The sequence below is a fragment of the Gadus macrocephalus genome, chromosome 13 (assembly GCF_031168955.1).
Source record: "Gadus macrocephalus chromosome 13, ASM3116895v1".
In the NCBI taxonomy this organism is placed as follows: domain Eukaryota; kingdom Metazoa; phylum Chordata; class Actinopteri; order Gadiformes; family Gadidae; genus Gadus; species Gadus macrocephalus.
The window spans coordinates 10,915,344-10,926,108 of NC_082394.1; the positions used below are offsets into that span (position 1 = coordinate 10,915,344).

General features: G+C 41.5%; 2 protein-coding genes across 2 annotated transcripts; one reads left to right on the plus strand and one right to left on the minus strand.

The window, feature by feature from the left end:
- Nucleotides 1-3,040: 3,040 nt before the first annotated feature.
- Nucleotides 3,041-5,942, minus strand: psmd6 (proteasome 26S subunit, non-ATPase 6). The gene is made up of 8 exons (XM_060070356.1): nucleotides 5,665-5,942; nucleotides 5,059-5,264; nucleotides 4,691-4,836; nucleotides 4,319-4,538; nucleotides 4,056-4,164; nucleotides 3,611-3,779; nucleotides 3,365-3,442; nucleotides 3,041-3,266 (listed from the first exon to the last, which is right to left on the minus strand). The coding sequence occupies exons 1-8, from the start codon at nucleotides 5,807-5,809 to the stop codon at nucleotides 3,170-3,172; spliced, it is 1,170 nt and encodes a 389-aa protein (XP_059926339.1). The 5' UTR covers nucleotides 5,810-5,942; the 3' UTR covers nucleotides 3,041-3,169.
- Nucleotides 5,943-6,099: 157 nt separating this feature from the next.
- slc2a9l1 (solute carrier family 2 member 9, like 1) lies at nucleotides 6,100-10,559 on the plus strand. Its single transcript, XM_060070354.1, has 12 exons — nucleotides 6,100-6,254; nucleotides 6,564-6,659; nucleotides 6,979-7,139; nucleotides 7,220-7,344; nucleotides 7,482-7,611; nucleotides 7,946-8,094; nucleotides 8,509-8,696; nucleotides 8,890-9,000; nucleotides 9,177-9,278; nucleotides 9,543-9,618; nucleotides 9,705-9,832; nucleotides 10,248-10,559. The coding sequence occupies exons 1-12, from the start codon at nucleotides 6,231-6,233 to the stop codon at nucleotides 10,431-10,433; spliced, it is 1,476 nt and encodes a 491-aa protein (XP_059926337.1). The 5' UTR covers nucleotides 6,100-6,230; the 3' UTR covers nucleotides 10,434-10,559.
- The last annotated feature ends 206 nt before the right edge of the window (nucleotides 10,560-10,765 follow it).

Genomic DNA, 10,765 nt, shown 5'->3' on the forward strand with positions numbered 1-10,765 from the left:
GTTGATACAATTTATTAGGGGTGGGAATCTCTTGGCACTTCACGATTAGATTCTGATTATGAGGTCAACGATTTGATTCTGAAGCGATTATCGATGCATCTCGATCCAGCAATTTTTTTTATGTACATTTCCATGCGTGATTTTCAAAAAAAATATATATATATACATCTGGGTTTGCTACTCAGAGTTTGATAATCACTTCCTACTTTTGTGATGATCATTAAAGACATCAACAGATGAATTAACTTATCTAATATTTCATAAGAGAGAAAGCTTTTGTCACAAATATGACTTTCTATGAACAATGCAATAATCAATGCAGCTTGCATTGATTGACGTTGGTGTCATAACACAATATGGAAGCATGCAAAAAATAGGTTTCAGTTTTATTTTATTTCTAATCTTTCTTTTCTATGTCATTAATGGAAAAGCTGCTCTTGAATTAGAAGGAGTTCTTGTGTCTGGCTGTGAGTTTGCGCGCATGCTATGCGTAGGCTGAATCACAATCGTGTCAAGACAAATCAGATTGGCCAATACACAGATTGATAAATTCAATAATTTTTAAATTACAAAAATCATCCCTCTGGTGAACAGAATGTTGCAGCAGGCAAAAAAATAATAATTATTCAGATTATTAATTTATCTGCATCGAGACAGAATCGTTCTAGCGAGAATCGCGATGCATCGAAGAATCGATTATTTTTCCGACCCCTACAATTTATATCTTGTAATAAAGACCTCTGGCTGCAGGATTACAAAGTCAAACCCGGTCTGCTCTCGTTGACTAAAATACACCATGAGTCGCTCATTAGTTGTTGGCTTTGCTGAAAAGGAAAACTAAACTGGGAATCATTTGATGTCTCAAAATGGAGCCATCAATGGTCTGGGGCCTTTATCATAACCCTGATATAGAGTTAAATCAATGTATGCGTTAGGCCTGGTTTAAAGAGCAATGGCTGCCCACTTTAGATCTGCCAGCAGGTCTGTAAACATTAGACTGTAGACTCCTCACCTTCAAACTTCCAAAACATGTAGAACATTATTTCTAGATCCAAAAAAAGCATTTCTTTGAGGAAACAATTGTATCGAGGCTCCTAAAAATTACGCAATTCTAAAAGCCATAGGGTGTTTACCACCCAGCCACACACCGTTGCAAGATTGTCCACCTTTGTAACCACTAATCGTTTGGCTACTGATCTGTTCTTCTTTATGATGCTGTTGGAAACTAGACCGTTCTCCAGCCAGGCTTTAAATAGGCTTGTCGAAACGGAGCCTAAATATGTCGATATTCCCCGTTCGTGACAGGATGAAACGTGTTGGCAGTGTTGGAACAAGGCAGTGGAGGAAGGGGGATTCATTGAGATGGCTTCACAGGGGGGTTGTTGAAACGGCCGGGTAAAGCTGGTTTCATCCGTCGTCCACTGATGTCAGATAGCATTGTGAGCAGATGAAACAATTTTCTTTTTCAATCTTTACCTAACTTTTTTTTCGTAGCCAATGTATCAAAACAAGTATTGAAGTATCCCTATTTGAGAATACATATTTTGTTAACAAATTGTACATATTGAAATATGTATTTTTGCACAATATTTGTCATTTTTCGTACACATGGACGATTTTTTGGTACAATGGAAAGCCCTTATTTATTTAGTAAGCAAGAATAAAGTTGATGAGGACTTGCTCATTCGAAGTGGTTCACTGCCAAAATGCAATACGCCTACCAAGCCGAAGCATCTCATGAATCATGTACTGGGATCCTCTCAAGGGACAACGGGTGAAGTGTGGCCACTGTAGCATGTGTCTGTATGACCAGGAAACCTTTATTATTGTTCAAGGTCTCATTCACATGTGCTTTTAGCTGTAGGGGTTGTTTCTTTTTAGATGTTGCCTATGAATCAACATAACAAACGGAAGAAAGAGACTTGTGGCACAATAAGCCTGTGATTCTTAAACGCCCTGCAGGCCTGAGACAGACCAATTTTGCTAACACTATAAATAAAAATCAGTTTTAAGACTGAAGACCTAAAACCTCATTTCATGATTTGAAACCCTGATAATTTGACTGGCTTGGTATCATTCGAATGTGAGTAGTGTATTCAAATTAACAATGGTTAACTTTCCATGCTGCCTATTTGCCAGCAAAGATCTGGGTGCAGGCAACATGGAGGAAATAAACCATTGTTCAGCTGCATTGTCCCCATATTCTAACGATAGAGAGCCGGTTGATCAATCTGCGTAGTAGTCGTTCAAGCAATCATAACTTCAAGGCAGGACAACACTATGGAAAAAACATTGCTTGAGTCGTTGCCAAACAAGTCATTTGAATCACAGCTTTTAAAGGACATTGTTTGCAGCTTTTTAAAAGATAATATTGACATGAGAAAGTGCCTGAATGTCTCACCCTGACTGTTTAAAAGGACAGTATTTATTTGGGGTTAAATGTAACTTACTTGAATGTTCAGTGTTTAGGAGCTCGCTTATAAAAAGATCTGCCTAGTGAACCCTAAACATGATCAAACCAGAGTTTGTCAGCCCTGTATGAAAACACTCAACATCAAAATTTTTTGAATTATCAAACTTTTCCAGAGAACTCAAATGACTTCCTTTGAGCCTGATCCTGCAGTTTAAGCCACTCTAGTTTGTAAGGATTCATATGTGGAGCGTTAAAGTACGTATTGTTTCCAGTATATGGAAACGGCAATGAGGTTTTAGTTTTTTTTATAACATTCAACACCATAGACTTGGAATGTGAAAGTGAGGATACGGCTTACTTTTGGAAGGAAAATGTCTCCATCATTCATTTGTAAAAGTGTGGGTTTTTTGTATACTTTATCAATTTGATCAGCTGGACTTTTATGTATTGGCTGCTATGTAATTCATGAACAAAATGATAGGCTAGAATTACTTAATATTTAAATAAGATTGTATAGTCTATTTGTTTTGTAACAAGTTTCTGTAAATAAAATAATTTATACTGCTATTTATATGAAAATCCTGTCTCCGGCTGATTTCTCCAGTGAATGCCAACAGATTCATTAAACGGGGTTGAGAAAACATTTTATTATATACATAAGGATCACCTTTTTCCAAAGTTTGGGTCGAAAACAAGTTACACAAAATGGACATGGGTGTCATTTGCGATGCAGACAATAAGGCACGTGCGCCGCCATTACATGTTGATGACTCGGGACAGCTTCTGGACTCTGTTGAGCAGCAGGTCCCCCTTCTTGATGGTCTCCTGGTACTGCCAGTTCTTACTGTCAGGCCTGTGGATGAGTAGAGATGGTTCATAAGACTCGGGCATAACTTTATTTTTTAAAGGATTCGTTCTTTGGGTTGGATGTGTACGAAAGTGAATTTGTACCTGTTGGTTTCCACTATCTCGTTTACTTTGTCAATTTTGCAGTGAAGACGGCCGGCGGCAATGAACCTAGAGAGTTCCCTGTTAGGAAGAGGAGAGTTAAGTCTAGGTGAACTGGAGGGGCAATGCTATGGGGATTGCCTTGGGTTCAGTGAATAATGTGATGGTATGAGACAGGTTGCCTTTGATACAAGTCATAAACTTGCTCTTGAAGCTTCGGCTAAATGTCAAGTGTAATGTGGGACTCACTGGTCTATGAACTCATTGCTGACGCCGAAGGCCTCTGCCATGTATCCCAGGGTTAGGGAGCGGTAGGACTCCAGCAGCTGGCTGTAGGCCTGGATCCTCATCTCCCTCACATAGTAGCGGTAATGGGGGGCAAACAGCCAGTCCTTCTTCATCTCCTGTTCCACCGTAGCTGTGGGGAGGGTCACGCGATTAGCAATATTCCGTTATGGCCATCTTTAGTTAACATGGTCAGTTTGAGTTATCTTTAAATGCAAAACCCAGGAAAACAATGTTATGTTAATGTTATGTTCGAAGTATTTTTCTGCAAGCAACTTGAAACCAGTATACCATACAGTAAGGCCAGATCGGAGTATTTGGCCGACAAAGCTTAGCTGGCAGGTGATCTTGGATAAATCTAAAGTATTTTTATGATCACCGTGACTAGGGATAAAAAGCAGCGGTTTACCCAGAGACTGGAAGAAGACCGAGTAGCGGCACTCGTAGAGGGAGAACAGGTACTGGCGAATGGGTGGAAGGCCGTGGAGGACCTCCAGGATCTCTGCTCCCTTTATCACCTAGGGAAGCATGAGAAGGACAAACCCCATTAAAAGAGGCCCGCTTAATATGAGAGTGAAGGGATAAGTCTGTGTTCATGATGTCTATTTTCACATGTACATAAAATAGACTGCCACCTTCATGCATGTGTCGGGGGGGGGTACTGCTTCCTACCTTTTCCCGCAGGTCGGGCCTCTTCAGGGCGATCATGCAAACGTAGACCGTGTATGTGACGAAGGTCTTGTAGTCCATGAGCTCGTAGGAGGTGAAGGTGGACACCGTGTCCAGGAAGAGCTCGGCAGCCTGCTTGAAGTCTCGGATGGCCACGCAGTACAAGCCCTGGTACACTTTGAGACGATTCCTGCGATCCCAGTCCCCACCTTCCTCGATCAGACTGAACAATCACACGGTGAGTGAAGGAACATGATAAGTACACCTTGGCCTCCATGAGCAGGCTTCGACACATAAGAAAATACTAAACATAAATGTTGGCCATTACAATTAGTGTCTTGTTGAAGTGGATTCTGTCCCCAATGTGTTCACTACCTTTTGGCTTTCTCTGAGTTGCGTGTAATGAGGTCACTGTCCATGTAAAACAGGCCGATCCTCAGGAGGTAGAAGACGATGTCTAGTCTGTGACCGAGTGCCACTGTCTTATCATAGGTCTTCCTGAAGGCAGTCAGGGCTCCCTCCTGTGGAAGCACAGGGCAGGCAAGTTCGTAGATGAGGTACATTAATGGTGTTGATGCAACAATGTAATATATCGACTGTTGATATATGAACTTTATGACTATAAAAGGATGAGAGAAATATGGATAACCGAGTAGTCAATCTCAAATGATGCATACATTTCAGTTGACTCCGGGACTAGTTATTTCTGTACACTTCTTTAAAGAGAGACACATTGATCATACCTTGTCCCCAATTCTGATGAGATATTCGGCTCTGGCCATCATTGCATCACGGATCTCACTTTCTCCCAAGTTATTCTCTGCATCTTCGAGGACGTCATCCAGGCGTTTGAGCTCGTCCTCGTTGGCTTTCTTCATTTTACTCAGAAGGTCGGCGTCTTGCTGCCACTTGAGTTCCTTACAGAGGCCCTCGTAGTATGGAGCCATGTCTACAACACAATACATGGATTGCTCTCAGTTACATGTTGTAAAATCAAAATTCCAGCTCAATCTAGAATGACATCTTGCTGTGCACTCTAAATGTGTTAAATAAAATAAAAAATCACGCAGGACATTCCCTGAAATTAAAACGTGAGTTGTAGCACAGATGACCAGTTTATTGATTCTGCCATGATGTACCCTGAAGTCCCCCAGCTGAAGTGAGCTCCGTGGTTGACACATTACACACCAAGTTTGACCAACTAACGCTAGCTCTACGTTACAGTGGGAATGTATTTTTAACACAACATGAATGTCCACTGAGCAAAGGGTAGAACTGGTCATTAATGCAGTACTTATAACAATATTGTGGATGGATTTAATTATTCATACAAATAAATGACAACTCACTGTTAGCCTTAATCGCGTCCATGAGCTCCGTCTTCACTTTAGCGTCCTGTCGGTGCCCCTCCATTGTGAGCAGAAACTTCAGCTGGGCAATCCTCAGATCGGGGTTCTTGGGCAGACCCTCTTCTTCCAGATTCTCCAAAGGCATTTTGAGATTCGTACAAGAAATCCAACAACGTGTTAATGTTGTTCAGGTTGTCTTTATGTGTCAGACACAGTAAAATGTGCAAGCTAACCAACAATGACTACGGAAAACATTGACTGGCCGCTTCCGGTGGATGTTGTGTCAACGAGTAGGGTGAAGAAGGATTTAGGGAACAGACTTAATGACTGCCACCTTCTGGTGGGAGTGGGTGATGACACGTCTGTCTTTTTGTACAACCTGAAAGTTTGACGAAATCATGGTCTATAGTCCATTTCCCTTAAAAGGCGAGAGATATCAGCATGACTGAGAATTTCTAACGCAAGTTACTGGTTGACTTGTTTTTGGGTTTGTCAAAGAATATAGCCAGGCTTTTCTTTGACAGCAGTTCAGTTCCAGCACACTCAATCACCTCCCATAAAGGAAAATGGACAGCATATTTAGGGAACTGGTAGGTTAAGCTATACAAATGATGATATAATGTTTATTAAAATTTCCAAATTCCAGCATGATTATTATAATCAACAAGTAGTAGATCCATTTTCAATTTAATATAATGTAAAAATACTTACATTTTGCTGATAACGATGTATAATGGAGAGTGGAAATGTGTAGTTTATATATTTATTGACATTTATAATTGTTCCAGTAGGAAGACAACGAACAATCAGTGATTCAGCGAAATTAGTATAGAATTAGTACACTGATACACTGATCACAGAAGTTAGAAGCTACCCTTGGTGTTTTTTCCCAACCTTAGACCCGTGGGAAAGCGCTGATGTTCATTTTGATTTTGGGCATCGGGGGAAGCTTTCAAACTGGCTTCCATAATACTGGAATGAGTTCTCCCTCGCCGGTAAGAAAGATATATTTCTCATAGATTTAACCCTACCTACTCTGTGTGTGTGTGTGTGTGTGTGTGTGTGTGTGTGTGTGTGTGTGTGTGTGTGTGTGTGTGTGTGTGTGTGTGTGTGTGTGTGTGTGTGTGTGTGTGTGTGTGTGTGTGTGTGAATGAGAGATAGTGGAATCCTCTGCCTGGCTTTTTAACCTTCTGCCTGGCTTTATAGTACATCCAGAGTTAAACCCTCTGCCTGTCTTTATAGCTCATCGAGAGTTAAACCCTCTGCCTGGCTTTAAAGTACATCCAGAGTTAAACCCTCTGCCTGTCTTTACAGTACATCAAGAATTTTATCAACAGCAGTTGGTATGAGAGATATGACGAGTACCCACCTTCAGCAACAGTCAACCTCATCTTCGGCGTCATTATCTCTACATATGCTGTGGGTGGGTTGTTTGGCGCGGCCAGCGTCAAGTTCGTCACTGGAAAGTTTGGAAGGTAAAAATGCCATATTGTATTATCAATAATCCAGATGAGCTAAAAAAAAGTTTGATTCACCGCTGTACCTTTCCCTACAGGAAAAAGATTCTGATTGGGACCTGCCTCTTCTCAGTCGTTGGAGGAGTAATCATGCTGACGAGTAAAAAAGCAAACTCCTTTGAAATGATCGTGGCTGCACGGTTGATGAATGGTTTTGGAGCAGGTAAGGCAGATGAATGGATTCAGTTGGAAGTCGTTGTGTAAAATGCAATCAGCCCGCTGCTAGGTCAGTGAGAGGCAATGCAATGTGGGCTGGGGATGAATAATAATCAGTCATCTATGCATGTGCTTACTTTGAAGGCCTTGGTGGAAGCGTTCAGCAGATTTACCTGATGGAGTCCTCCCCCAAACAGCTTAGAAGCACATTGATGCTCAGCAATGTATTTTTCCTCTCTCTGGGAAAACTCTCCGGACAAGTCCTCGGACTAAGGCATATAAAAAAGTCTTTGAAAATCATTAAATAATGTTTTTGTATTATTACATTATTATATATTATTATAATGGTCATGGAACAAATGACATTCGTTAGACCAGGTTGTGCTGTTCTTACAATGCCTTCTATCTCTCTCTCTTTCTCTCTCTCTGTCTCTGTCTCTGTCTCTGTCTCTGTCTCTGTCTCTGTCTCTCTCTCTCTCTCTCTCTCTCTCTCTCTCTCTCTCTGTCTCTGTCTCTGTCTCTCTGTCTCTCTCTCTTTCTGTCTCTGTCTCTGTCTCTCTGTCTCTCTCCCTCCCCCTCTTTCCCCTTTCGCTGATGCGGTGCTGTAGTGTGCTGTTGGGTCGTGAACACCTGTGGAACATCCTGCTCTTTGCTCCCGCGTGTCTCGTCGTCGTCCAGCTGCTCGCCCTGCCTTTCTTCCCCGAGGCGCCCCGATACCTGCTGATGGATGGAGGGGACATCGTCGCCTGCCGGAAAGGTCGGCCATAACTTTACAGATATGGAACATCCAAATAAATAGGACTTTGCCAATCATACACACATCCAAAATCAAAGAAAAAGGCCACCATAACTAGCCAATGCACCACCATGACACCTGCTGGTATATATGTGTTATTCAATATTGAGTAATACTCATTTAGCAGGCAATTTGACCCAAAGCAACTTGCATTGAATTGAGATACACTTAATTAAGGAGCAGATAGAGGTCATGCACCTGCATGACCTCTATCTGCTCCTTAATTAAAAGCCTGTGGTCTGATTGGAATCAAACACAGTATATGTTGGCTGGGAGTGGAACATCTGAGCTTCTTCACCCTGACTCTTAACTGTGCGTGGTCTCTGTTAATTGCAGAATGCATTGTGCCTTACAGTGAACTGTCTTTATACCAAGCACTGCAGAGACTATGGGGCCCTGGCGAGTACCAAGTGGAGATAGACGAGATGTTGGCGGAAAGAGCGGCCTCTAAAGGGGTCCAAGTTAAAAGCCTGCTGGAGTTTCTTCAAGACAGTGGCATCAGAAGTCAAATCATCGCCATTGCGATCATCTCAGCCTGCATCCAGTTGTCAGGGATGTCTGCAGTGAGAAGAGAACCCCTTACCTATCTGTCCTATAGGGTCCTTCATTGGACCAGATATGCACTTCAAACAATCTGCAACTGAGCTACTTATTCAATGGAAAAATAAAGAGCATTCTATCATCAAAGTAAGTGTGTAAATGTCCAAAGACACTGTTCCAAGCATTGTATCTTCTCACTCCCTCTCACCCACCCAGATCAGTATCTTCTCATTTGACATTTTAAATAAGGCAGCAGTCCCGGTTGACCAAATCCGTTACATCACGCTGGGTTTTGGAGTATCAGAAGTTCTTGCCACCATCACCTCTGTAAGATATATTCTAAAACTGTAATCGTCAATCTTTGCATGTTAAAGAGATTTTCAAGAGAAAAGGTCAGTGGCTATACAATGTGCACTAGTTTTCCTTCTTTCTTTCTTCCTTCTTTTTCTTTCTTTCTTCTTTCTCTTTCTCTTTCTCTTTCTCTCTCTTTCCCTCTTTCTCAGACCCTGATTGTAGAGCGCAGCGGACGCAAGCCCCTCCTGCTGGGAGGTTTCAGTATCATGTTCACTATGCTGCTGTTGATAACCATCATGCTCAACCTTAAGGTGAGACTCGAGTTCACCTCCCCCCAGCTGAGACACAGAATGAGACCATAGCCTTGCAGCACATATTCTTATATTTTTATTTTATTTTATAAGGTTAGGGTTGTTCCTTAATTATTATTTTGTACACAGTATGTACAGTGCCCTGCTATTGCTGGGGTTCTACAAAATACAATAGTTTGGGTTGAATGTTTTATGTTGAATGTCTGCGTTGCATGTGAAAATAATATAGATTTGAGGATGTCATATATGGTAGCACTCTTTCAGAATCCTGCCCCATGGGTTGCATACTGCACCGCTGCTTTGTTCATGATCTTCATCATGTGTGTCAGTGGAGGACCTAGTATGTAATAACACACACACTCACACAAAATAAAAATTGTAAGCATAGTTTATAGAGGATGTGAAAGCTTTTCTGGGGTTATTCAGGTGGAGTGAACATGGCCCTCATCAACGACAGCTTTGAACAGTCGCATCATCCTGCTGCCATGACCCTCAATGGCTTACAGCGTTGGGGCCAGTTCGCTGTCCTAGGCCTTGTCTTCCCCTTCATCAATGTATGTACACGCCCACAAACACAAACTAACTTCATAGCTCACATAGATGATCTTGTTCACTAGTAAATCATTTGTTGGGTGCTTTGGCCACCGAGACATTATTCTTTGTCCAACAATGAACAACAAACAATCCAAGAGACCCACCGTTGAGGTAGGGTAAAGGAATCACAACTTGTGATTTCTAAGTTAGTTTAAACTGCATCATGAAGGTTGGCTGTCAATGTTTATTCTTGCGTGATCCACAATATTTAGAGATATATAAAATATTCTCTCTAATATTTAGAGAGTATATATATATCTATATCTATATATATATATATATATATATTGAACAAATAACATACACATAATTTTAGTGAAACACTTGTGGTTCCTCTTCTCAAGTTCTTCCCTCGTCTTCCCCCGTGTGTCACAGGAAGGCCTGGGCTCTTACTGCTTCTTGCTGTTTGCCTGCTTCTGCCTGCTGGGGGCGCTGTACAGCTTCTTCCTGGTGCCCGAGACCAAGGGCAAGTCCCCAAAGGAGGTCTCCCAGCAGTTCAAAAGACTCGCTGTGGGTGGGAAGTTCTTTGGACGGAATCAATTCATGGAGACCAGGTTGTGAACTGGGCCGATTGTTTGGAAGCAATTTTATGAAATTTTGATTGTACATTTGTATTTACTAGACTGTTGATCGGATATAAGAATTTGACAGTCCACTTTTGTTTAATTAAAAGAAAAGCAAAATGTGTATGTTGCTTTTGTTGTCTTCACTGTACTCCAATCTCCTCAAATTGAAATGCTGCTAATGCTGTTAACTATAAGGAGACTACAATGGACTAATGCGGTAGGCCTATAACAACAATGGATTAATTAGGTAGGCCTATAACCAACTACAATGGATCAATTATGTAGGCATATAACAAGAGTACAATGGTGTAAGTATATAAGAAGTCT

What these genes read in the sequence shown, in the direction of transcription:
- psmd6 (XM_060070356.1), bottom strand. Translation starts at nt 5,809, where the DNA reads ATGCCTTTGGAGAATCTGGAAGAAGAGGGTCTGCCCAAGAACCCCGAT. An exon ending in TCATCAGAATTGGGGACAAG is followed by an intron (nt 4,837 to 5,058) that starts GTATGATCAATG and finishes GTGCTTCCACAG; the next exon opens with GAGGGAGCCCTGACTGCCTT. An exon ending in AACTCAGAGAAAGCCAAAAG is followed by an intron (nt 4,539 to 4,690) that starts GTAGTGAACACA and finishes GTGATTGTTCAG; the next exon opens with TCTGATCGAGGAAGGTGGGG.
- slc2a9l1 (XM_060070354.1), top strand. Translation starts at nt 6,231, where the DNA reads ATGGACAGCATATTTAGGGAACTG. An exon ending in GGACAAGTCCTCGGACTAAG is followed by an intron (nt 7,612 to 7,945) that starts GCATATAAAAAA and finishes GCGGTGCTGTAG; the next exon opens with TGTGCTGTTGGGTCGTGAAC. An exon ending in TTGTCTTCCCCTTCATCAAT is followed by an intron (nt 9,833 to 10,247) that starts GTATGTACACGC and finishes CGTGTGTCACAG; the next exon opens with GAAGGCCTGGGCTCTTACTG.